The sequence below is a fragment of the Emys orbicularis genome, chromosome 12 (assembly GCF_028017835.1).
Source record: "Emys orbicularis isolate rEmyOrb1 chromosome 12, rEmyOrb1.hap1, whole genome shotgun sequence".
In the NCBI taxonomy this organism is placed as follows: domain Eukaryota; kingdom Metazoa; phylum Chordata; order Testudines; family Emydidae; genus Emys; species Emys orbicularis.
In genome coordinates, this window is record NC_088694.1 from 6,144,002 (window position 1) to 6,171,821 (window position 27,820).

The following is a 27,820-nucleotide window of genomic DNA, read 5'->3' on the forward strand; positions in this document are numbered from 1 at the left end:
CTCGCTTTGCATTTTCATTGATTCTCTCTCCCCTTTCCTGGGTCAAATAAGCTTTGTTTTAGTGAAACCAAATCAAAAGCTATTGACTGAGCCTTGAGGGTACTGCTGCATGGCAGCCCAAGGTGAGGTAAACCAGGATAGGCCGAAGTGTGTTTGTTCTGGGGTGAAGGAGGGGAGCAGTCTGCCTCGGCTCAGGTCAGGTTCTTGAGTCACAAACAAAAAAAGCTGCGTTCAGAAAAAGAGTTAAGGTTGAAAGCGAGTTTCAGCGGAGCCCAGATTACACCTGTTCCCACCAGACTCCCCATCACAAAATCATCTAGGCCTGCTCAGAGCGGGATTAGATGACACAGTAGTAAAAAAATGCCAGTGCCTTGTCTACACTAGCACTTCCACCAACGGTGCTGGTGCTTAATCGATGGTAGGAGACTTTCTGAAAATACTCCCTATATGCAAGGCCAGTGAGGGAGGGAATATCCCTTCAGTAGCACTATCACTTAACAAAACTGTACTACTCCATGCTCTGTGGGTGCTCCCCGTGTCTGCGACCCACCGCCAAACCCAGACCCAGTTCACTGCCTTCAGGTGAGTTTAATTGATGAACCAGACCTCCTGACTGGCGGAAGACTTCAGCAGGCACATCCTGAAGCCCTGTAACAGCACCGGGTCCCTGGCTGCTCAATAGCATTCCACGCCGCCTGCTGGGTTTCTGGCTCTGCTCCTAACTCCTTGTTCCTGGCTTCTTCCCGTTGACTCACCGTTCCTGGTTCCTGTTCCTGGTGCCAGCCCCTGCTCTGGCTGATTCTCTGGGTCTGACCCTTTGCTCCTGATTCCCAGCGCTTGGCTCCAGCTCGCTCTCTTGGTAACTTGGCTCCTGATTTGGCCTCTGGCCAGTAGGCCCCGTCACCTCCACACCGACCACAAGGCCAGCCTCCCACCCTGACCATTAGGCAAGACCGCCCCCAGCCTGCTTCATAGCACCCAGCGCCTCTCACAGGTTTGCTGCCTGTACCGACCATTTCATTCAGCTAAGATGTGCCTCCAATTCACTGTTTCCCTGTCGTTATTTTAAGATAACCCAGGCTAACAAGATAGAGTAAGTTAGCGGAAAACTTCAAAGTCGGAATTACTTGGAAAGCTCCCGGGGCCCTGCAGAATCTGACAGCACGGATCTGACAGACAGGGGAAAGGTCAAATTTCTAGGCTGCCCAGGAGGAAGTGAGTTTCTCTGACATGGAGAGTGCCATCTGTGCCAGCCTCACGTGCTGCCCCTTAAACCTTTTCCACGCTTCCTTCACAGGAGGGTTTTCAGCCTTCGGACTCCTCAGTCTAATTGGTATAATGTACATGTCCTCAAATCAGAGTGAAGCTCCAGAGCTCTCTGCTAAGCTGCACTGCTGCCCATTTCACATGTCCCTTCGGAGCCTTATCCATCATTATTGCACACACGATGCAGCTGAGTTTCTCTTGCCCTCATTGCTCAGTATTCTGGATTCTTCCCAGCATTTCCGCTCCTCGCCATTAATTTCATTAAACTTATTTACTAAACTAAGCATCAGCTTGCCCAAGTTTAAGGACTTTGCCACTGTGGATGTTAGCTCCAGAGGGTGACAGACCAACCCGTGTTCTACTCCCAGGTCAGGAGTAGGAAAATCCTAGGACTGGGAAAACCAGGCTCGCTGTACAGTTGGAGTGCTACGTTTGTTCCCAGGCATTCCTTTAAATGTCACATCACACCCTATTCCTAAGAGGTTGGGGCTTGGAATCACCAGGCTGGACAATAATGCCAGGTCCCAATGTGCTGATGAAGTATCATCTCATGCTCACCCAGCATTACCGCACGTTGCTGTGGTTTCGAACACAAGCATTGAAATGTGGGGGGTCCGACTCTGATCATTTTGTCCTTCAGGACAAGCAGATTGGTGGCAACCTCAGGTGGAGGAGTAGTACTTCGCTCCAGGGAAAGGGGGCTGGATGCCTCACTTCACTCATCCAAGCTTTTGAAAGAACAGTCTTGGTGGGTTTTAAAGGGAGTCCCATCCCATCCTTCTCAGGCAGAAGGATGGCAGCTGACTTACAAATCCTTGAAAGGGAGCAAACAGGAAGATCATTAGGTCTATGGCACAGATATTAAAGACTCCGATAGGTCCCAAAAAGATATGCAATGTTACATGATATCCCATTACTGTGCACAAAGGGTTGTGCGTATGCGCTTTTGTGTTGCTATTAATAACAATTACTTGCATTGTGGTAGCACCTAGAGGTCCCAATCCAGGATCAGGGCCCATTGAGCTAGATAATGATAATGAAAAGACAGTCCCTGCTGCAAAGACCCTAAAATCTAAGTGTAACACGAGAGAGAACAGGTGGTTACAACACCTATGTTGTTTCTAAACCGTCCCTTTGTAAGGCAGCACACACTGCCCTGCCGAGCGATGGATTTTTGTGACAGGGCCTGTTGTCTGCAAGAGAGAGATGTCCTGCAACGTCCATTGAGTACAATCTACCTGCACAGAGTTTTGTATGTGGATTGAGCAGGGAAATAGTCCTGATTAAAATGAACTCGCTGTGCTCACCTCAGCACCAAGGGGGGTATTTAGTTCCACATTGCAAAGCCAGTACACAAAGGCAGTCATTTTTCTCTTAACCTTCAAGGAGGCCATATTCTCCTGGGGAGAACAGAGAAAGAGAGGCGCTTGTGTTCCTCACGCTTCCTACATAGCCTCAAGCTTCTAGGGCAAGAGACTCACTTCAGTGGCTGCCCTGAGGTTGCTGTATTTCTTGCAAGATGCTGCACACCATTTTTTTTTTTTTAAAAGAACTTACTGGTTTAGCCTCTTCCTATATGGAGGGATGAGAAAAAACAACAAAAAGAGCATGAGTCACTTTTCATCCCACATATACACCCCGCTCTGCACCCAGGCTCTCTCTTCTCACAGCATGCGTGCACCTGCTGGCTACGATGCAACATAAGCCTTCCACTTGGAGGAGGGCTTGGAAGATTTTTGACACATCATTGGTATTTCATCCCGCAAACCTTGGTTTGAAGAAGCACGTCAGAGTGGGGTCTGAGGAGGAATCATACAATTAAGCTGAATGATTTTTTCAAGGATGCTCATTTGAACTTGGCCACAAAAGAGAGAGTGAGTCTTTCCCATAACCTTGCCAGTCCCTCCCCTCTCTACCAGGACACCGGCCATCTTAGCCTTTTTCAAGCTATTGGGACCACAAGCCTTCTCGGGACTCCCCGGGAGCTGCACTCTCTCTTTGAAACCACCTCCTCCTCTTACTTCACTTTTCCTCACTGGCATTTTCTCCTTTAAATTGAGAGACAGATTTTCAAACACGTTAGGCATCCAGTTGTGCACGCAAAATCCAGTCCCAGTTTACATACGCACTTATTTTGATTGCATGTGCAAACTGGGTAATTGCACATGTAAATTAAGCATGCGCTCTGGCTGTGTAACTGCTGGCCTAATTTGTTGAGCATCTGGCCCTTTGCACGAATTAAGTGGCGGGTGAAAGATTGATATCCATGACACACAAAATCCCCTATTCACTCATTGGAAAGATATGTAATGGGCAGCAGGAGTGCAAGCCGCACCCCCTTCATTGTCCCACCAATGTCTCTCAGACTTATTCCAGCACTAGCCAAGAATGGGAAATATACACCTTAGGGTTAGTTCTGTCCTTGGCCTGTCTTCTGAGTATGCCAAGCACGACACAAACAAGATTTGCAGTGGGTTGTGTGTTGTGGATCTGGTCTGAGCTCACCGCTCAGGTTTGACATTGTGGAATTCACATCTTGAAACCTACCTGTTTGTTTACTGAAGCCTCTAAATAGCTGCAGTTATCCCTCTGTCCTGTACAACACTATGATGCACAGTGAGTCTGTTGCATCAATTCACCTTGGTGCTGCACAGTGCTTGGAGGCTCGCCTGAGGTAGCTTTACGCAAGGATACGTTATTATTATTCATTATTAATAAAAGCAGGGCTTTGGATTCCAAGACAGCCATTTACTCGGAGCTTCCCCAACTCAGAAAACACAAAACCAGACCGAACGAGTTTATTCTGCAAAGACTGATGGGAACAAAGAGGAGAAGGAGCAGATCACAGATATTAAATGACTCGTGTTCCATTCACTGGCCACAAAGCCATTAGACGGGGGTATTCATTAAGAGGACCTTTGGGAAGGCCACTTTTTAAACTTCATTCTGTCGGCACCAAGCAAGATTCAGACTTTCCCTTAGAGCAGAGTCCGACTGCAAGGCTCACTCTCATTTTTGGAAGTGCCCCCAATGAAGAATGACTCAGCAATTAGGACCCCAAATGATTCCTCGCCTTCCTTAATAGACAGTATGTTATAAACAAGTAACGTTCATCAGGCAACATCTAGACAGCGAATTAAACAGCCTACAGAAAGTCCGTGCAAGCCACTCCAATATATCCTATATCCTCTGTGGCAGAGCTCTGACCTTGTCCCCGCGGGTCCTGCACTTCTAGGTGGTATATGCTAGCCTCAGTGGCTCTCTGTGACCCTCCACGTAGCCCTTCTCTCTCTCTAGGGCCAGGGTTACAGTCTACTGAGCCCTTTTCATCATAAGCCAGCAAGGAGGATGGTGAGAGAACTCCCACAGTCTCTGTTGTCCCTAGGGCTTGTTTTAGAACAGTTTAGCCTCCTGTCGTGACAGGGGCCTGACTTCCCCTCCCAGGAGGTGTTCCTGTAGTGGTGGGTTGGGGGGAACCCGGGCCCACCCTCTACTCCAGGTTCCGGCCCAGGGACCCTAATGGTAGCAGCTGTTGGCAGCCAACCTTTCACTGCCAGAGTTGCTACATTTCCCTGGGCCACTTCCCCACAGCTCTCCTGCTTCTCCCTTCTTCACCCTTACCTTAGGGCTCCCTTATCAATAACTTGAGGGTATCTTCGTTAACCAGCCCTTCAGCCGCACTTCCTCTCCTCTGGCTCCCCTCTGCCTGACTGGAGTGAGCCCTTTTTATAGTATCAGCGGGGCCTTAATTAGAGTCAGGTGGTCACATTAGCTTAATGCCCTCACCTGACGCTTTGCAGGTTAATTGGAGTCAGGTGTTCTCATTAGCCTGGAGCAGCCCCTGCTCTGGTCAGTCAGGGAACAGAAAACTGTTAATCCAGTGGCCAGTATATCTGCCTTCTGCTGTACCCAACTGGCCTGGGTCTATCATACCTCTTATGGGGAAAAAGGAAACTACATTTCAAGGGTACCAAAAACTATTGGCTTATAACACCAGCCTGCTTTCTTGAGCAGACTGCAAATCTATAACGCATCAGCCATCCAGCACACTGTCTGCGGCACTAGGGACTCACCCAATACATGTTACTTGAAGTTAAGAAACACATGTCGACTTCATATGGAGTGGTACTTTCCTGGAACATACAATGCACACCCAGCTAAAGGGCACTCCTACGGATGTACAGGGAAGACTATGTTGAGACAGATGTCCCAGGTTATGATGATTTTTCCATGAGGCTTTTAAAAGACAGAGCCCTGATCACCAAGGAACAGTCACTCAGTGGGTTCATCTACAGCTGTGTCTAATAAGAAGGCCATTTTACATGTTGTTATAATACATTTCTTCACTGATCAAAATACTTCCTAAAAGCGGATCATTTTAGCCTTCCATCAATTCACCAAGAGGCATCAGAGATGCAGAGGCCAGCAGTCACCAAAAGAAGTTCTAGGGGACAATCCTGCCTCCATTGACAGCAAAGGGAGTTTTGTTATTGACTTTAATGGAGCCAGGGTTTCACCCCTAGAGTACCAAAGCAAAAATCACTCCAGGGCAGGACCAAGGTGCCATCTCACAGCTTTTATGGGGGGAAACGGGAGCACATGCCTGTAACTGATATTATAAGTCTTCACATGCACCCTGCCTGTCCCCTCTAAAAATATCTATACAAAGATACATTCACTAGGACCTAAATTCCCCAGGGCAATTAGTGATATTGGCTGCCTCCATTTCTGGCTAATCCACCTGAAACATCTTCATAGAGGACTGGCTTTCAGAGGGGAGGTGCTCAAGACCCTATAAGGTCTCTCGGGTTGGTCACCCAAAATCACCAATCACTTAGTTGGTCCAATAAAAGATAATACCTCACACACCTTGCCTCCCAAGTCACTTTTAAACATTTAGGCCTGGGCCGTCCTGTTGTTCAAAGCTGAGTTATTGGTCTGTGACTCGTTCGGAGACTTCCCTTCCCTGAAGACCTAGAGATTTCACGGTGGTCACTTACTGGTTCTGTGCAGAATAGAGACAGTGTCGCTTCGAGCTCCATCCTTGTAATATGCCCAAATCGATATCTGGTATTCTGTGTTCTTTTTCAATCCTGGTAAGCTGGCAACAGCCAGGTTCCCAGCAACAGACAGCTGTAGCATAGAAGAGAAATGAATGTAAGTAGAGTTCCCAGGCAGCTGCAACTACCTGGTTGAGTATGGCATCATATGGTATCAAATCCTTTCATAACAAGAGGCACTGTTCTCTAACATGTCTCTTCCTATAAAAGGACTGATCACCTCAGATAGAATGATCTGAATGCTCTTCGCATAAGGACACCCAGTATTTGCAGAGTTATAAAGAAATGATGGTCCAACCAGGGTGACTATCATCAGGACCTATGTTTCTGATATCCTTGCAAAAGCCCAGCCACAGTTAAGTTGTTGACCAGTAAACAGAAGGGGGGGTTAAGTAGAAGCTCTCCCAACTGTCTCCTGACTCCAGTTACCAGCTTTGTGATGCTGCTTCTGGAACCTGCACGATGCTTTGTGAAAAGTTGTGTGGCCACGCCTGAGGAATTAGAGGTCTTCAAAACTCTACACCATCCCCCCTCCAGCCCCTATTTTTACTTTAAATGAACATTGCACAATAGGAGCTCAAAATCTCCTGAGGTTTAAGCCGGTGGTGAGGAGAGAAAAGGAAGTAGTTTTGTTTACGGATATCTCTCATTCTCTCTCACACACACACACAAACACACACCCGTCCTGAGGTACTGCGCACTGATGTAATTTCATTGAAGTCAATGGAGCAATGGTAATTCACACCAGCTGAGGATCTGACCCATCATTTTGCGTGTGGAGAAGATAGGGGGTACCTACATGCTGGCACAGGACTTTGGGGCCAAATCCTACCCTCATAGCTTTCATAAGTGTAGATGAACTAGGGCAAAATTTGGCCCTAGTTAGTGTTCTGTAGATGCCCAGGCAGTCTGGATATGCTGATGACAGTTAATAGTTACTTTAATACCAAGTCTTAGGATGCTCATTCAAGAAGCTCCAGTTACCTTGCACATGTCTGCAGTCACTTCCTCACTCAGGACTACACTTTGTAGACCACATGTTAGTATCCATGTAGCCGTTGGCAGGGCATGTAATATATACATGCCCAGCAGCCCTTAAACAGGCAACACACCGTCTGTGATGGAAGTGGGAATTGTCTGTAATATTTTTATGAATTACCTGTATGACTCTGTACCTACCACCCAGTGGGCGTAGAAAGGTTAAAATGCTGCACCGGGACAAAGCAGGAGACATGAGGTGTTTCATCACGTGGCTTCTGGGAGGCTATGAATGGGTCATTAAGGACTGGCTGGAACCAACCTATATCAATGGAAGCTCCTAAAGAGACAATGGGAACCCCAAAGAGCTAACTACTAGCACTTATCAATGGGAGCTCCCGGCAGGCTGAACATGTGACCGCAGCATGACTTTGCAGCAGGTGGACAATGGGCGGAGGTGACAGGGGAAGGAAATGAGGATGGTCCTCACAGCAGCATGACTCATGGGAGCCCTGGCTTTCCCCAGTATGGACTATGTCTTAACCTTGCCTTATTTATGCTAACCTAAGCCCTTCCCTGATGCTATATTCCAGCTGACTAATAAACACTTCTCTGTTTTGAAAAGGTGCATGGAGTCACTGCAGATACTTGTTGAACTGCACTGACCCCCGAAGAGAGTAAAAGTCTGAGCAGGAGTCTGCCACAATGGGCAGAGCTCACAATGAGAAACAGGAGTGCTGGAGCCCAAGGCGCAGCCTAGGAGGCATTGAGGCCCCATGGTCTACCCTTGTAGCAGAGTGTGACCCCTTGGAGGACTGGCACACTGAAGGAATCTTCCCACAGGACTGCTTAAAGGCCAGGGCATAGCATAGATCCTGTAAATCCAGGACACCACCTCATTCTCCCCAGGCCTATATTGTACCCTACCTCCTGGGAGCTCTCTTCTCCACTTGCATTCCATTTAATCTGATAAATCAGGACATCAGAGGCAGCGGCTGCTTCCCATTGCAACTGGACATTGTTTCCTGAGAGCTCAGCCACCTTCAGGTCACTTGGTGGTGGAACCTTTACTGAAAGACACCAAGAAAACAAGCGTCAGGAGCTGGTTGTACAGAGCCAAGGTACAGAGCAGATGGTCAGGAAGAAAAGTATCCACCGGCAGCTGTCTCTCACTAGCCTGCCATTCGCTTCTTCAGACCCCAAATGACAACAGCTCATCATGAGGGACATGGATAAAATATTTGTAAACACTAATTACAGATGATTATTGTATTTGCGAGAGGACATGTGCAGTGCTGGCGCTGGGAGCGGGAAGATGCCGGGAGTGGCTTTCAAGGACAAAGAGGTTAGTATTATGCCATGTGCTAAACTCCCGGAGAGGCAAGAGTGTCTTTTCGGGGGTCTTCCTTACTTTTATAATTTTGGATGAATTTGTTTAAACTTTAGCGCTTCTAAGAGTTCACAGGACTCCCAGCGGCAGCTTGGGCGAGGCACGGTATAGACAAGCATACAATGCAGCAGACCCATCTCGGCTTATAAATAATACAGATGGACGCACACACAAATCCTGCAAAGATTTGTTTGAGTTTTGCCCTGATGGCTTTTACACCCCCTCCATTGGGTTCGCTCTCTGCGAATATTCTAACACATGCACATTTTAAGCCTGAATGCACAGGTACCCACCCAGTTTGGTGTGCTCACTGCAGGAGAGGTAGCAAGGACACGTGTGAAGGGTTTTAACCAGGCTGCAAGTTTATTAGTCAAATTACATCCAAGGTTCCTGTCGAGGGACAGCTCAGTGCAGTCACTTGACAACCCCTCGATCCTTTGCCAATTCTTGGGGTGCTCCCACCGTGGGGGTAGCCAGTCATCACACTAGGTGATTCCCTGCGAGCCTCCACCCACATCCCTCCCCCTTTCGGGGTTGAAGCAAGAGAGGACTTTGACCTCCCAGCCAGCACTGCCGTAAAGTGCATTGGTGGAATGGTCCCCCTGGTCTAGTGTCCTGTGTCCCTAGGGGGTTAGACATGATGCCCCCATCTCATAAGATGATGCTCTTGGGATGCCCACTGTGTTACCTCTTTAGATCTGGAGCCTAAATCAGCAAGTTCCAGCACTGGGCCCCTGCCAGAAGTTGCAATAACTAAACGACTCTCCCATAGCTCCCAGCTGTGCCCTCTGGGAAGGGGAGAATTTCAGCCCTCCAGTTGCCCAAAACCCAACCCCTAGGTTTCACAGCAAGGAAGGCGAAAAAACCCACCAGCCTCAGCCACACCTGTGATATGGGAAAATATTCCTTCCCAGTACCAAAGCTGTGGCTACCAAAGCCTGCAAGAACCCAGGAAAGGGGCAGAGGGGCTGACTGCTGGAATGTCAGAATGTCACCATCTGTTTGCGGATGATTCACAAATGGGAAAGCAGGAGGAATTATCTGAATAACTTAATTCTTGCAAATGATTTACCCAGACCTAGCTGTGATCCATTGGGTACTGTATAATAAGAATTAAGGCAGGCTTCTATGTGTCTGTTTTTCCCCTAAAATGGTGAGACTTATTCTGCATTTCAACTTTCCTTTACAAATATTTTCAATGGCCTTTTTCAATTTGCTGTCCCACTCTGGTGATTGGGAAACAGGGAGTCGCATCCACTTGAGGGAAGGAGTAGTAGACCAGCTAAAAGCTTCCAGGCTCTCACATACGCAGCAAAAAAACAGGATAAAGCAGCTAGTGATGGTGTGAGAACTGGAATCAGAAACAGGTGGAAAGTGCTGGAGGAGGCAGGTCAATGATTTAGGGAGGGACAAAATGAAATGTATATGGGAGGAACCAGGAAAGTGACTGAGGGAGAGACCCCCAGGTGGAGGGGAGGGGAATGGGATGGAGGGAAAGGGAACAAAGCATACAAAGGAAAAAAGGGTCAGAGAAAGGGAAAGACAAGAGTAATCAACTAAAGGAGATAGAAAATGATTGCAAGGCAGAGGGATAACATGAGAAAGAACTGTTTGGGATGGAAGAGGTGGGGACCAAAGGAGGGAGAAGACACACACCCTTTGAATGACAGAGTTATTTATTAATTCCGGTGTTATTATTTCCCCAGCAGAAAAGGGACGACTGTATTTATCTGCTTCACTTGCAGAGTTTTCCTATACAAATAAGGCGCCGCCCTCTATGGAACTTAATGCAGCTCTCAATGGTACAAACTGGGGGTGCCCCCTGGTCCCCCTCCCACCATCAGGGAAGAGGGAGGAGGAAAAAGTGCTGCTGGGAGCCTGTGCCAAATCTTTCTAGAGCTGTTACAAAGCTCTGCAGTGACCTGGAGGTCAAAGGCTCCATCCCATTAGCAGTCCCCTGACTGCCCTGACTACACTTAACAGAGCTCGGGAGACAGCAGAGTATGGCCTGCCCACCGCGCAGAGCTGCACACCGTTCCTGCAGTGCTGGTGAGGCCCAGCAGGGTAACGAGCGGCCGGGAGTTGGAGGCGTACGTAAATGGATGAGGACTCTGCTACTGCAAACAGGAGACTTCCAAGGGCTTGCCCATCGTAACAAACCAGCATCAAGTACTGGCTCGCCTTTGCAAATGGAAAATTAATAGTTTCTGCTGATTACATAATCCTCAGGAGAGATTGACAGACACAAACACCATCATTCTCCAGGCTTCTTCAAGAGCTGTCAGCCAGCGCCTCTAACCAGTTCTCCTTGAGGGGCCATCCCAGAGGAGTTCATCCTTTACAATCCCGTCCTGGATGACAGAGAGGTACGTCGACACTGGAGGTGTCATTTCCAGCTTGGGTAGACATACGAGTGCTTGCTCTCACCTACCAGTGCTAAAAATAGACACGTACCCACGGCAGCACAAGGAGAGGGACGGGCTAGCTGCCCTGAGTACAATCCTGCCCAGGACCCTACGTATTCACACAGGTGGCTAGCTATTCCCACCACCCGTGGCTACACATCTATTTTTAACATGCTGGCTCAATCAAAACTAGCACCTGTACATCTACCCCAGTCAGAAATTACACCTCCAGCTCCACAGTAAACGTACCCTCAGACACAGGGACATATTCTGTTCCCAACTGCACCCACATAAACCCTAGAGTAACTCCACTGAATTCAACGGGCTTCAAAATACAGCTGGATGAAATTGTGTGTCTGAACCTTTTTTCAACAAAAGATGCAAATTGGGGGACACCAAAAACATTTAACAAATCCCTGTCACTGTCACCAGTTTGTTCATGTCAACCCCACCCCTCACAAAATATTCTGAAAAAGCTGAAACATGTTTCAATATTTTCTAAATGTTTCAATTTTTCAGTTCAAAACAGCTTTTTGTTTAGAAATTTCCTTCATTTTTATTTGAAAAAAAAATCAAAAATGTTAAAAGTTTGAAATGTAAATCATAGAATATCAGGGTTGGAAGGGACCTCAGAAGGTCATCTAGTCCAACCCGCTGCTCAAAGCAGGACCAATCCCCAGACAGTTTTTTACCCCAGTTCCCTAAATGGCCCCCTCAAGGATTGAGCTCACAAGCCTGAGTTTAGCAGGCCAATGCTCAAACCACTGAGCTATCCCTCCTGCCCAAAATGAAATGTTTTGTTTTGGGTTGAACAGAACATTTTTGCTTGACCCCAAATGATTTTTTCTCCCCTAACTTTTCTCTTATTCAAGCAGAGCTAACTTAAAGACTATCTTTCTAAATGAGCTGGTCTAGGTCAAATCCAAACCAGTGGGCTCGGAGCAGGAATTACGGGGTGAAATTCTGTGTCCTCTGCTATGCAGAAGGCCAGAAGAGCTGGTCAGAATGGTCCCTTCTGTCTCCAAGTCATTGCATCTATAAATAAAAGCAGGATTTGAGCAACAGACTTTACTGAGGGCAAATGCTCCCAATGGAGGATCACAGTTAGGTGTCGTTTTCTCAAATCTATGTATCATTCAGATGGTTACTGTCCAACTTCCAATGGCTACAAAAGTTAATTTCAAGGCTACCACGCATTTGGAAATTCCGGTAGCCTGGTAAAGATTTCCCAGCAAAATGAGTGACTGTTTAGAAGGACCCTATTAAAGCAATCTATTTAATGAGGGTTTTGAATCCCAGTAAGAACCAGGTTCAGTGCCAATGAGACTTTTGGCCACATTGGGCTGAATTTTGGCCAAGTTTGGGAGGAAAAAACCTGCCCTGACATGGGCAGAGAGAGACTCTGAGGAGGGATTTAAGTCTTCAGGTAGAAACCTGGCAGAACTCAACAAATTTCAGCCTCAATTTGCTCTGAGGTCTAAGATTTGTTGGAACCAGAAAACAGCAGCGGTGAACATCCCGGAACTTTGGCATCTGGGTCCACATCTAAACTTTTGGCTGGCTGGCAGCTAGGCACCAAACTTTATAATGGACCTTGAACCAAACACCTATTGACCCTCATACTCTGCCTCTGCCCTACTTACATGTGGTAACATTGCCTGTAAGCGGAAAGGATTCGCCTTCATTATAAACGGAGCTGACATTAATGAAGTACTGGGTGAGAGAGGACAGAGGTCTCAGCACAGTGGATGATGCACTGCTGGGAACTTCAACCTGCAGTGAAACAGAAACACCAGGGTCAGGATTGTAGCACGGAGCAAGGGCAAAGAGGGACTTGGAATTCGGGATAGTTGCCCCCAAACCCTCCCGTTTCGAGGCACCATCATTGTTAAAACGCTGCAGGTATGTGAGCAGCCTCTGTCAGGAGACAGCAGAGTTCTTGACAGCACACGGTGATGGTGCCTCTTATGCAAAAGGAAAGATGGGGAGGGTTTTATTAGAGCCACACCTAGGATGCGTGACTCCATATGAAGGGTTTGGACCATGTGAGGAAATTCAGAAGGGCCTATGGAAGCGCCTGCCTGTATGTTCCCGCTGTGCTAAAAGGATAGATAGGATAGCACTACGGCTAGGGCAGGGCTGTTTCCCTATTACCCTGTCTTTATACCCTTGCACAGGTATAAACCAACTGACTAATCAAGTCCGACAGGGCTACATTCTGTTCTCGGTTACACAAATGTACACCCGGAGTAACTCCACAGCCGAGTCATTGGAGTTAACACCGCATTCGCACTCTGCCGCCGTTCTCCCGGTTTTAGCACATTCCCGTGTCCCCTAAGCAAGGACTTGCCTCCCCGGCATTGTTCCCTCTGCTTGAGTTGTAGGTCACACGGTGAGCTCTCACAGCACGCGAAGCCGCAGCCCAGCTGACCTTGACAGACCCATGGCTGACCTCAGAGAAACTCAGGTGTCTAGGAGGGCTCAGTGCCACTGCAACAATAATTAGCAAAAGGATGTGGTGAAGATTTTTAAGGCTATACTTGTAAAGTCACTGGTTGCCTCCTGCTGCTACCTGCCTCTTAACTACTGGACTTTTCCCACTGCGAGATGAAAGAGTTTCTGATTTCATTGTTACACAGGTCTATATGATGCCCTGGGAGAATGACTGGTTTATGGGTAGAGAAAGGGTCAAATCAAGCCACCTACTCCCCAAAGAGCTCAAAACTCTCAGGAGCTTCCAGTCTAGATCCTGATCCTAATTTTGTCCCTGGTCCTATTCCTACAGTGGGTCAAACCTGCTGGGATAGGTGCTCAGATGCCATGGCGGTGGGTGCGGTACGAGAACCCAGGTGGATAAAGATAGACGCAGATAGGTAACTTCAGTTCTGAACACCCCAAAATTGGGAGCAGTTTGGATCCAGATCTGACTTCCCCATTCTGAATTTCAAGGAGATTCAGTCACAGTTTGCCTGGACAGAACCACTCACTTTCACAGCCCTGTACCCCAGACTGGAGTTGTTCATGAGAAAGCTTATCATACAACTAGAGGTAGCCTCAGAGAACCACCTACATTTAGCATTAGCCAGGGAAGAGGGAGCCTGTTTACAAGCTATGTGAAAAATACGCGAAGCATCTCAGTTAATAAGTCTCTCTTGCCAATTGTGCACCATTCATTAAACCACTTATGCTCCTGCCTAAGGGTCAGCTGAGGCAGAGAAGGAAGTAAAACTTACAGGTGGTTTCCTGGATGCCGGCTGGATCACTCGCCTCTTCCCCGTCCATGGCATACACCGCTACAGAGTACTCAGTGCTGGGAGACAGCCCATCCAGCAGAACCTCAGGCTGTTCCACTTTCACCTACCACAGGATAAAGAGTGACGCTCAGAGAGGTATTCTGGGGTGAGGCTCTGCCATGGTTGGCTCCCCGTAGCATCCTCTAACAAACCAAGAGCAAAGCAGGGTTGCAGAGACAGGAGTCTAAGGCCACAGCTTGGCTGTCTCTTTGGGTACGTCTGCACTTCAAGCTGGGGGTGTGATTCCCAGCTCAAGAAGACAAATTTGCACTGGCTGTCCTTGAGCTAGCTACTATGAATAGAATGCAGCCTGGCTAGCTGCTTTAAGTACATATCCACAGGGGTAGGGCAGATTTGTACTCAGGATGGCTAACATGCCACGGCTTTCCTCTGCCCGTGTTACCATGGCCACACTATTTCTAGCATGCTAGCTCAATGAAAGCTGGAGTGAGTAGGTCTTCTCCAGCTCAGAGTGATACACCCAGCTCCAGCTGTAAGACATATCATTAAATAGTACTTGTAACACTCTTCACCAGCCACGTAGCTGTGTCGTGGTCAATGCTTCTCCACCACCCAACCCAACAGACATCATGCACAGTGTATGCAAACTCTACAGCTGGCTGGGAATTTTTCACCGGAATATTTTTTCCACCCAAAAAATACCAATTTGTTAAAACCAAAACAGTTCACAAAAAAAGGTTGGTTTCGACTAGTTTTCCAACTTAAAAAAAAAAGTTGAAATATCCTATTCTGATATTTTCTAAACAAAAAAACCCTTCAGTTTCTTGGTTCAAAGTGACTCATTTCAAATTTAACTTAATTTATACTTAAAAAATGGTTAACAGAGAAAAGGGTCAAAATCAAATCAAAATGTTTTGACTGGTTTCCAAAGAATGTTCTCAAAAAGAGGCTGGCTAGCCGGTCTCGGATGGTTGAGGCGCAACAAATCCTGCATCCTGGCAGGGGGGTAGACTAGATGACCCTTTTGGTCCCTTCTAACCCCTATGGTTGAGACAAACTGGATTTTTTTTTCCCAGTCTGTCGGGTTGCAAAAATTTTGAGATTTTGACTTTTTGTCCCAATTTGGGATGGGAAACATTTTTGAAATCTCAAAAGTACTTGTGGAATGGTAAAACCATTTTCTGCCCAGCCCTACTATACATCACGCCTCCCCCCCGTTCACCACACTCTGCCCTTGCTTCTGGGTGTACAATTCTGCTAAATAGAAATGAATGCTAATCCAGCTTGCTTAGGTTAGGGGTGGTAGAACTACAGTGGGGAAAGCAATGATTATTTTTCCTGAGAAATACTTAATTGAAAATAAAAATTAGTTTTCATTTTCATTAAAGCTATTCAGGTTTTCCTCCAAAGGCCAAAAAAAAATCAGTTTACTGAAAATGGGTTTGGGGTTTTTTTTGACAAAAACCTAAAATATTTTAGGCAAAAATTTCATTTTTTTTAATGATTTTTTAAAAAACAAAAACAAAAAGGATATTGAAAAAAATAAATAGATGGACATTTTTCGGTCAGCTCTAGTAGCCCAGATTGCATGCAGGGACAATACACACTGCAGTAAAAAAATACAAATTAAAAATAAAAATCTGATCCTTTGTGAGCATGGAGAAGGTATCATAACAGACAGATCACCATCTCTTTCATTCACAGATATTCAGCACAGAAAAACATCACAGCACAAAGATTAGGGGAAGAGATGGATTCTCACAGGATCCAGTTGTTCAAATGAACTGTCTCTAAGATTCCATGGGAGAACGCAAAGTTCTCAGCCTGCCAAGGCCCAAGCAGGATACCCATTGGGGAAGAATGACTGAAGACAGGACTCAACAAATGACTGCAAAGAAGAGAGTTCTCACAGTTTCACCATTCTACATTTGTGATGTAAAATGCTTTACACTAGAGATGGCAGGGATGTGCAGAGTGGTTATGAATTTGCGTCTATGCAAAGAACATGATATCCCATTTCCTGAGAGAGACTTGAAGAGCTACGCTTTCAGAAGAAGAACCCCCCCCCCCCAAAAAAACCCCACAAAACAAACAAAAAAACCCACAAAACAAACCTTTTCCTTGGCTTTCCCATTTTTATACTTGTTCATTACAGCAGGATTGGCACCATCTACTGCTTCCAGAGCAGAACTGCACCCACTTAACATGCGCAGGACAGCTTGTTTTACAATGCCGCTTATTGCAAAAAATCAATACCTGCCTCGTAATCTGAGAAACATTCTAGGAGGTTTTAATGGAAAGACTAAAATTTGATGGAGTGGGAAGCATTTGCTGGACACACCAAGTTAATTAACTCCTTCGTGGGTGGCCCATAGCTTTAGTGCTTTAATTTCTGTGCGAGGCAGGTGGGATAATTGTGGGACTGCCCAGGAACATATATAAAAAAAAGTTACCCCTGTTCAACCATCCCAATATCAAATCTTAAAGATACCATTTCTATACTGAAATACTGAGAGCAAAAGTGCAGTAGAAGCCCGAACTACTGAATCTTCAGAGCAACCCTGAGTTGCAAGCGTTACTATCCCCATTTTATTAGGTAGGGAAACCAAGGCAGAGCAGTTACACAACAGTTACACAACTTGCCCAAGTCCACCCAGAGAATAAGTGGCAGAGCCTTGGAAGGCCTGGCTTCCAGCCTCAAGCTCCACCTACTAGACCACGCTTCTTCTCAACACCGAGCAAGGAAGCCATAGATTTTTTTTGACAAGATATCAGGCTCCAAGCACATCATTTTGTACATGTTTGAGATCGTTCATTAAAAATGCATGTTGGATTAGATGAGCTGAGAGCTCCTTTTCTCCTCATTTCTACTGTATGGTATTATTTAAGGTTTATACAAAGCCATAAGAGTGAGTCATATTTAAGTAAATAAAAACTAACCTGCCAAATCTACATTTTGAAACCCAAAACATTTGTTTCATTTTTGTATAGCAAGTCAATAGGGCACTGGACTGGGACTTAAGTGACCTGGGCTCAACTCCTCAGTCTGCCACTGGCCTGCTGGGTGACCTTGAGCAAGTCTTTTTCCCTCAGTTTTCCCCATCTGTAAAATGGAGATAATAATCCTGACCTCCTTTGTAAGCCACTTTGAGATCTACTGATGAAAAGTGCTGTATAAAAGACACGGATTGTTATGTCTAAATATGGGCTCACTCCACAAAAGTTTGGATCCAGATCCAAACTTTCTTGAATTCCATGTTTAGACCCAGGGCTTCCACTCAGACCTTTATAGTAATAGCGGGTAGCCAGGAAGTTTGCAGATCTGAACCTTCCCAAAGCCTGCATTGATTCAGATCCACTTTGACTTACAAGAGATTTAAATGAAAGTCAGTTGAGTAATTCTCATGCAGACCTGGGATTTAAGTTTGGGCCCCGTATGTCTGACTATATCCAGTGCGGCAAAAGGAATAATTATAACTATCTTCAGCTATACCTCTTTGGTATCATCCTCCGCTCCATTGGGGGCCGCTGAACAGAGCACCAGGTACTGAGTAGCTCCACTTGCCGGCTGCCAGCTCAGTCTTAGATGGTTATGGCTCACTTCAGACACTCTCAGGGAAAGGGGTGGTGACAAAGCTACTCAGATGAAGGAAAACGTAACAAAAAGATTCACAAGGCAGTTGATCATTTCTATCCTTAACCCCTCCCGTCACCCGCACACACACACACACACAAAGATTCAAGGTTATAGAAACTGTACATCAGAGCAAAACAGTTAGGTTAAAGCTATTTTAGGAGATGTGTATATGATGCTTCTATAACAGAGAATCATCAGAATCCAGTCAGAAGGCCTTATTGGCTGTTCCTGTTGGCGGGGCATATCTTTGACATGTGGAACAAAGACATCCACATGGGGGGAGGGATAGCTCAGTGGTTTGAGCATTGGCCTGCTAAACCCAGTGTTGTGAGTTCAATCCTTGAGGGGGCCACTTAGGGATCTGGGGCAAAAAAAAAATCAGAAATGTATCACTCCCATCACAATCTTTCCTTGTCACGTGGTCATTTAACTCCAAACTTTCCTTCAAGATAGATATTGTTTGGCAAATATTAGCAATAAAAAAGAAACAACATGCAGAGAAGGTATGAAGACTTGGAAACCTTTGAACAAATTTGACAGCAGTTAGGCAGCTGAGACGACTGCCTATCATACCAACCAATCTTGTCTCATTGTGCTCCCCTATCTGTATCTACCTCTTGGCTCTTGCCTTACACTTAGCTTGTAAGATCTTTGGGCCAAGTAAGAGTGTGAACACACTACCTAGCACAATGGGGTCCTGGTCTCCTAGACACTTCCACAATACAAATTAATTACCATTTGGAACAGAGGGGAAAAATCAGAAGCAACGGGATCAAAAGCCTTTCTAGAAATTGATATAGTCACAGCAGGGCAATCTAAAGGCACAGCTTGCTCCCTAATAGCAGTACCTGTAAAACATCTACCTCATGAGGCTTGTCTCTGCCTTTGCAAGTTTCAGCAGCCGACCCAGAGTTCTTCCCCCTGGCTCACACCAATCAGCCCCAGTCAGTCTCAGTGTTTAACGGCATGAATGCATTTGCAATATCTATTTTTAAATTGGCTCTTTCTTGACCCTTCGGGGGACGTTCTGGGGAAAATCCTAGCACAAAAATCTCCCTTTTTCAATTATTGCATCACAAGGGAACAGCAAGGATCTCCAACATTTTAAAAGAAGAGCAGCAGTGGGTGAACAAGCCAAAAAAAAAAATCCTTAAGGGAAGCATGTGTAGGAGGGTATATGAGCATGTGTACCATGCTTCCAGGCACAAAACTCCTGGGATGGGATGTCATTCTATTAGCATCTTCTAATTCAATCCTGAGAATGTGATCCAGGAATGGCTGAGTAAATGTACAGAGCTTAATTATAAAAACAACACAACCACAACAAAAAGCTTGAGGCTGAGTCCAGTCTATCTGGGTAACATTGTTTCTTCCTGCCAGAATACTAAATAGCTAATTTTCTCCCCTGAAGAACGTTCATTTTGTTTACGGTCAAACATTATCTCCAGAAGTCCTGATTTACCTCAGTCATGCAAAAACACTTACTGAAGTCAAAGGGGATTTTGCCTGAAGCATCAAGATTCCCACACACACTTTTTTTAAAAAATAGGGTATCACCTATATCCATAGCCTGCTTAAAGAGCTTATTCAGACATACCCTATACATGGGGCAACCACTTGGGAGGTGGGGAAGTGCTGAGGCGATGAGGAAATCAGCACAGAGAGAACTGGGCCGAAGGAAGGGAGTGAAAGATGCTTGGGACATGGGAAGAGAGAAGCTGTACAAAGCAGAGAGGGATGCAGTGAAGGCTAGACTAGTGCTCTCTACTCATGACCTACATGTCCAAGTGATGCCCCTCAGCCCATCTCCAACGGCATTTTCATAAATAGGAAACACTGAAACCAGGTATTCTGTGTGCGAGGTCAAATTGACAAGCTGGGTGGAGGAGGCAGATCCATCTAAAACTACCTGAAAAACACAGAGAAAGGCTGTAAGAAGTTGTGGCATCAGGAGTTGTGTAGCAGAGGAAGCAATCAAACAAACCAGCACCAGCCACAACTATACCTAGTGACCGTGCTGTGCCTTGAACACGAAGGCTGAAAGCCCTTGTAACTTCATACTAGCTAGCGTCACTCTAGACGCCTTCCTGCCTGCCCCCAATAAAGGAATAAGAGGCCTTCAATAAATAAAGCTTTTTAGTTTATTTTTCTGATCCACAGCATCCACCATGAGTCACTGGTTCATGCTCAGTGTGACGTGGGAGCATCTCTGCTGGTGACATCACTGCCCCATGCTGCAGATAGGAACCAGCTCTGTTATTTAGGTTAGTTGCACCAACCCTCTTGTAGCTGGGGGGAGGGGGGAAATAAACTCTACCGAGATAGCAATGGCAGCATGCCAGGAAAGGAGAATTTAAGCAAATATAGACTGAAGAGTGGGGATGGCAGCTGAGAGACTCAGAATCTATTTCCCTAGAGTACTTTGCAACCACAGCAAATCATAGTAACAGTAGGAACATGCCAAAGAGCGTGGCAGCCATGCAGGGAATCACAAACCAGGGCTGTCTGCTCAGATGAAAGCCTCTGGGTGGAGGTATATATTTACTGAGCCAAAGGCTGCCCAACCCCACTCAAGTCAATGGGGTTATACAATTGCAACTGAGGAAGAACTACCAATAGCAAGGCCCTGAAAGTTTCAGCCAGGGCACCTTATTATTACTTCTATGTTTCCGACAGTATGCAAGATACTTTACAAATAAGAATGAAGGGAAGGTCCCTGCCCTGAAGAGCTTAGACAGCCTATAAATGAGGTGATGAGGATGAGGCAAGGGAGAGAAGAGAAAAGAGACAAGAGGAGACAAAATCAGCATAAGCATGACCCAAAAGTCAAGTTCTTGCCATTTCCATGTAGCGTGCTGCAAAGGTTGACACACACATCAGATTAAAAACCAACACACATTAGGCATCCAACTCCCATTGACGTCCAATGAGAGTCGGGTGCCTGACTGCTCTTTGTGTCCCTGAAAAGTCTACTCAAGTCTAGTCCAAGACTGCTCTAGTTTCCTGCCACCACACACATCCAAATACAGGATCTCCTACCTCTTTGGGGGTTCCTCCCCTGGATGGGTAATATACAATCCTATATTTCTTTGGTGGTCTCAGCGGAGGAGTCCAGGAAAGGTTCATGCTTCTGGAAGTCACCTCTGATATCATAAGGTTGGTGGGACTCAGATGGGGACCAGTGCTGGCTGAGACAGCTTTCACAGGACTGCCTATGAGTTCAAAAAACTGTGATACCTTCTTATATTATCTTAACATGCCGAATGCACTTTTTACTTCTTTTTATCAAGTGACATGTCCTAATCCAGTGACAGCCTTCTTCCCTAAACACTAAGGAAGCATTCCAGCCTACCATGAACATTTAAAAGTTGGTCCAAGGGGAAATATAAAAATCCCATTGAGAACAAACTGTGTATTTTGTTGAAGGCTGAGAATATATTTTACATTTGAATTTGAGTCACTGCTATCAATTCAACAGACGGCCCAGCATTTGCCAGTTCCAAAGACAGTCAAATTGAACCAGAAAAGGTCTGTTTGTTTTTTAAAAAACAGCCCATTTTCTCTGGGCTATCGCATGCCTGAGAAAAAATGGTCCAATTACATCGGACCAGATACAGACTAAAAGGGAAGAGTCCATTTATTTTGCCAAATTCCAAACCCACTTGAATAAAGGTGCATTTGAAAGTTGAACTCTCCCATTCTATTTTAGGAAAATGTGTGAAAAAATAAGCAGAGATTAAAAATTGAAGGGGGGGGGGGAAACCTACACACGGATATAGTATTGGTACTGGGCACTCAGCCTAACATTGGGTTGGGGGTGCGGAGGGGGGAGTCCTTCAGTCTAGTTCTAGCATCTCTTTAGCTAGAAAAACCACACTTATTTGTATTTAGCTGGCCCTTGGGGGCATATGGCTTGAACTACAGGTGGAAAAAGGTTTATACTCAATAATTTTGCAATCTCTCCCCACCCAACAAAAAGCCCACAGTGCTCACAAATTAATCCTTTGCTTTGGACATCTCAATGATGAACCCAACAGGCCGAGATGCAGCTGCACAGGGTACGTTTGGGAGAGACCCAGGTTGAGAATGCATTTGTTGTTTACGTGCATTGAAGTGGATAAATTGGACAGGTAAGTCCCCCTCTTCCCTACACCGGTGTATTCACCTATTGTTATTTATGCACAGTACCACCCACTACATACTTTCCAACTGCTTTCCCTGCCCCCAAAAGTCTCTGCCCAAGCTGCTCACAATCTAAGGATGGAGGGTAGGGGAAGGGAAACCACACACATTTATACATACATCAGCTCATTGTAGGCAGCCTGGCAGAAGCGGGTCTTCGAGAGGGACTTCAGCATGGAGAGGGTAGGGGCCTTGCAGACGAACCAAGGGAGGCTGTACCATGCATAGGGGATCGTGTGGAAGATGGTGACCGTGTGAGAGGTTGGCAAACAGGTGGGCAAGGCGAGGAGCACTGGCAGAGCAGTGGAGACAGCTGAAAGAGAGGATACGCGGGAAGGGTAGAGGTAGACAGAGCTCTGGAGGTGGTGACAATAAGCTGACAGCAGGTGGGGAGCAAGTGGAAGGATTTGAAGAGGGGATAAAATGGGCGGGTGAGGAAGGGGAGTGTAGCGGGTGCGTTTGGCATGGACTGCCGGGGGAGATGGGGAAGCCATGCTAGCTGGGAGGACTGAACAGAGACTGCAGGCTTTAACTCACCTGAGTTTTCACTCTTGCGCTTCTCTTTGATCCTGGTGCACAAGCCCCGGGTGAGCCTGCTGACCAGCGAGCCGAGCAAGGGGAAATCCAGCACGTTATACACGGTGAGCTCCAGGGGCTCTGACGCCACCTGTCTCAGCTCTGCCTCATCTGCATTTTTCACCCCTAAAAAGAGAGAGAGCAAAGAGCCAGTCAGCTAAGAAAACTCCCAGGAGATGAACAAGACTCAGGGCCAGAAAAAGGTCTTTCCCCTATTTAATGCCCCTGTGCAAGAGCCAAGCACAACTTCAGTCTCTTGGCTAAAAATGCCTCCTAGTCTGCCCCATGGGGTGGTGCTACTCTGCAGTGCCCTGGAGTCTTGCCTGTAGCTATAAGCACAATCTGGCCTTTAAGGAGCACATCTGGATTGTGTTTAAACACAGTGGAGTCAGGGGGTCTTTTGTGGTCCAGAGCGACACTTGCGAATCCTCCTAATAGTTCCCCTCTACCCTGTTACTGCAGGCCTGGCTACCACAGAGGCTGAAAATATTCCACTAAAAGACAAATCAGAACATATGTAGAAATCAATGAATGAATGAATAACACTTTGATATTTACGAGGTGCCAGCTTCCCCCCCAGAGAAACTGCTGTTCACTAGAACATAAAGCTCCATCACAAATCCTTGTTATTCTTTCCACAAATCCAGCCCTGCATATCATCTGTGCACAAAGGGTCTGAATTTCCATTGCTCTGCATCTGGTGTAGTCACTCACCAATAGGTAAAGCAGGTCCCAATTTGGATAGTGTCTTACTTCTTCTCACTTGCTTTTCACAGATATAAATGCCTATACAAGGTGCAGAATCAGGCCCAATGCCTTATGCCTGTAGAATGCCATGCCTTACCCTTGCACATTAGAGATGTAGAGGGAGATCCTGGTGTAAATCAGTGAAATTCCAGTTAAATCAATGAAGCTACGCCATCTACATCAGATGGGGATCTGGCCATTAGCATGCAATCCTCTGGGAAGATGTTTCTCTTGAGATTTTCTTTGTGTAACAGGCAAAAAGTAACCAGCACCAAAAGGTATCTTGTATTTAACAAATATGCTCATCTTTCCCAGCTTGAGGTGGGATTAGAAATGGATCCAAACCAAAACCTTGGATTAAAGCATCCCCATACTTTGGGAAAGATCCAGCTTTGGCTGTCGTGGCTTGGGCCCGTCTCGAGTTGGGATCCACCTCCATAATTTCTTGCCATATTATTCTTGGGCCGGGTAGTGTTTCCTTGTCTAACCCAGGACTGTGGTTTTGTTCTGCATTTGTAAAGCTCCTAGCATAGCGGGATCCTGCTCCATGACTACAGCTCCTAGGCACTGCAGCAATAATTATCTGGGCAGGCGATGTAAATCGCTTTCCTCTTTAGAGACTGTAACTCAAGTTCTGACCGTCTAGAGTCAAAATACACAAACACTGAAAACATTTCTAAGCAAAACAACAAGGGGGAGTGTCAAAGCAGGCAATACATTCAAATGCACAGGTTTTAAAGTATTATGCTGTAGACTCTATTACAGTCAATGTCTTCATTCAGTATATTAAGTAAAGTACATTGCAAAAGATATAGCCATACAGTGGTATTCAATGAATTCTCTATGTTGTACTCACCATAAACCACTTCTAGTGCGGGGGGGGGGTGGGGGGTAATATTTTATTGTTTAATTTTATTCCTCTTGCATTAACCTTTACTAGATAAATTCAATTATAATTGACAGCTCCTCTCCCAGTCATTTTATGCCTCCTTATTGCTGCCAGATGGCAAAGAGCAGATAAGACTATTAGAAATACAGAATGTTAATCAAATGAATGTAATTGGAGGCAGATTGCCAGATACAATAGGTTGGGAATTTAACCAAATGGTTCTCTTTGGAAATGGCCAATTCATCTAAACCAAAACTGTTCGCAGGACAGGATCAGTTCAGCAAATTTTCAACTCAACTTTTTTTTTTTTTTTTTGGAAAAAAAAAAAAGTTTTGAAATTGTCGAAACATTTTGCTTGGATATCCTCAAAAAGAAAAATTCTAATTTTCCACTTTGAAGCAATTTTGTTTTAAAATGTAAGCTAATTTTAATAATTTAAAATGTTTCTATCAACCTGAAACCAACATTCATGAAAATTTGAGATTGACTTTTTTGTCCCAATTCCGAGTGGGAACATTTTTTGACATCTCAAAATGTTTTGCGGGACAGGAAAACCATTTCATGTCCAGCTCTAATAGGTTTGTTTAATTCCATTTTGAGGTAAACAGTTTAGTAATCATTGGTCTCCCATTATACAAATCTGAGGCTGTTAGAGATTTTGATGTGTAGGTGGTGAGAAAACTTTTAATTAAAACTAAACTAGTTTTTAAAAACAAAAACACAACATCCCACCATTGGCTACTCCTTGAAGATTCTATCTATCTGTCATGTCTGAATGATGCATTAAAAATGGCCCATCTGATCATGGTAAAATGATAAACAACCAACAGGCCAAACTTTATGGGTAAGATTTTCCAAAGTCCTCAGTGTTGGCCTAAAACTGCTCCGATTAAAGTCCAATAGCATTTACCATTGATTTCAAAGGGAACAGAGTTAGGCCAACCCCACCTGGTGTTATTAAAAGCTGTAATCTTACCAATGGCAAATATCTCTATGCCCATATTTTTCAAGGTCTGGGCAGATCGGTTGGCATCATCCTGTGATTTTCCGTCAGTCAAGAGAATCACCAGCTTGACTGCGTCCGACCTGGCGCCAGCTTCAGGTTTCAGATTTTGTTCTAGGACATGGGACAAAGCGAGGCCTTGGGAAGAAAGAAGAATGGAATTAGATCCCTGAAAACAAGATTGCAGAGATGCACATGCCTTGGGGAAGTACAAACACCTTTCTCAGCTCCTTAGTCAAAACTGGGTATACCAATTCCACATGAGGGATACAAACACAGCTCCTGTGCTGTGGGTGATGATCTCCTGCATTGCAATCTGAAAGAGACTGTTGTAAAAAGGTCTTTTAAACAAGGTTACAATGACTTGCTTTATAAATAAACCTTCGGCGGGTAATGGGTTAGAACTGACATTTCTGGCATGCCAAAGTTTTTCCTCACTTCGTTGCAGACCTAAATGCTGCTCTGCGACTGTGGGGTTGCTCACAGGCGGGCGATGTTAGTTGCTTTGTTTCAAGGGATTGCTGAAGTTTCAGTTTCAAGTAGAACTCCACACACATGTAAAGAATGGTGGAGATTTTGCAAACAAATAAGAGAACAAAGGTGAGGCAAACTGTGGGCAGATAAACCTTGATAGTGTCCCTTTAAAAAAATGCATGTGCAAAACTGTGTACCTGATTTACATGCATGTTTATCCCATTTTTGCTCACAATCAAAGTAGTTGTGCATGGAAACTAGGCTTGACGTTCCACACAGACATTTGATAAAATCAGGCCGCAGATGTATCAGCAGCGTAAACAATCCAAAACCAAACCACACTGAACTTTACCAAGTCACTTATGGACCTCTTACCTGATCATGAATATAACGAAACACTAATATCCTAAGCAAAGCCAACAATGCACTAGGTGTTTTCCAAACATAAATGAAGGCAAATTTCCTGCCTTGAAGATCATACAAGATACAGCCCCAATTTAGCAAAAGCACATAAGCATGCACTTAGCTCCCACTGTTTCAAGTGCGGCAGTGCTCTGCTGAATCGGGGCCTAAAAGGACAGACAGACAGACAGACAAAGCGTAGGGGAAAAGGGATAAAATATAAGCCAAGTGGTCAAGATGGTGACATAATGTTTCAATCACACAATGAATGTGGGTAGAATATATAGATTTCCCCCAAATTTAACCATAATCAACCAGACCATTTCTTGTAATCTTTACAGTAAGAAGATGATTTTCCCTTTGCGAAGTTCATTCTTCATCCTGCTCTTAAGCCCTACCAGATCCTGTACAGGAGTCCAAGTTTCCCAGATTATCTCTGGACTTCATCTCCCTGGACCCATGGAGGCGGAGAGTGCTATACAGATGACTGCACCAGTCTCCCAAGGGAGTACTGCTGAGGCCGCATGTTGGATTTGGGGAGACTGAAGGGGGGAGCTGCTCCCTCCTCCCCAACTTCAGATGCTCAGATGCAGTCAAAGAAGTAACAGTCATGCCTTTCCTTTTTGCTGGGGCATTGGTGCTATCATAGCGTGTGTGTGGGGGGGGTGCACTTGCACATGCGAGAGACGCAAAGGCACCTTCTCCTTCATTACCAATAGCTTAGGTCAGAGATATCTGCACCATGTACAGCAACTGCACTGTATTCTCGTAACTAACGCTGCTTTGGTCCTGTATCCAATTCAGACACATCCGGCCAGAATATTCCTCCCTTAATGTGGAGGATGCTAAGCTCTTGGCTAATGATCATAGAGAGGTTCTACATGCAGCCCAGCCAGAGACAGAGAGTGGGGAAGCTGAAGATAAAGCTTGTGTTACCTGTGAAAGTGTTGCCGCCTTTATATCGCAGGTTCCTCACCGCCTCTAACACCTCGTCCCTTGTGACATAGGTGTTCAGGTTCCACTCTGTCCGTGGATCACTGCTGTACTGGGACAAACCTGGGGAAGGCAAGAGCAGTCAACAGAGTGCAACCAAGGGGTTAAGCAGCAAGATGAAAGCTGCTTTTTCCCAGGATTGCCATAGACAGGCAGCGTTGGCTACCGGATAGTGCGCCAAACAGATCTGGGATCTACTTCCAGTTCCACCGCTGGCCTTCTGTGGGCAAAGTCACCTCTCTACGACAATTTCTCTACCTCTGAAAGGGGGATAATGGTTCTTAACTCCCCTGCAATGCGCTTTGAGATCTGAAGTGCTATGTAAAAGCTAGGTATTATTGTAATTAAGGCAGTTGCCAGGTTCCTATTCCGTCCCACAGTTCCCTTCTGCTCTTCCCTTTCACCTCCCACTCCGTACCTGCGTCACCTTTCTCCCTTTAGTTACACTGGCCCAACTTTTCTAAAGCGGCCTTTCAGCTTCTCTTCCCCAGCCTCTTGTTACTATTTATTCATTGTATTGCCACTGCACGAGGCACTGAATGTCTGAAGTGCTCCTCAAAATGT

General features: G+C 45.7%; 1 protein-coding gene across 1 annotated transcript in view; it reads right to left on the reverse strand.

Annotated features, from left to right (window-relative positions):
* The window catches only part of COL20A1 (collagen type XX alpha 1 chain), a 94,125-nt gene that overhangs the window by 48,418 nt on the left and 17,887 nt on the right, over positions 1–27,820 (reverse strand). Inside the window, exons 7-17 of the mRNA XM_065414696.1 lie at positions 27,200–27,319; positions 25,361–25,525; positions 22,710–22,874; positions 21,030–21,202; positions 19,770–19,899; positions 17,847–17,989; positions 14,333–14,456; positions 13,450–13,589; positions 12,743–12,872; positions 8,232–8,374; positions 6,267–6,399 (exon numbers count right to left, since the gene is read on the reverse strand). Of these exons, the coding sequence (XP_065270768.1) occupies positions 6,267–6,399; positions 8,232–8,374; positions 12,743–12,872; positions 13,450–13,589; positions 14,333–14,456; positions 17,847–17,989; positions 19,770–19,899; positions 21,030–21,202; positions 22,710–22,874; positions 25,361–25,525; positions 27,200–27,319 (1,566 nt within the window). The remainder of the gene's footprint in view (positions 1–6,266; positions 6,400–8,231; positions 8,375–12,742; positions 12,873–13,449; positions 13,590–14,332; positions 14,457–17,846; positions 17,990–19,769; positions 19,900–21,029; positions 21,203–22,709; positions 22,875–25,360; positions 25,526–27,199; positions 27,320–27,820) is intronic.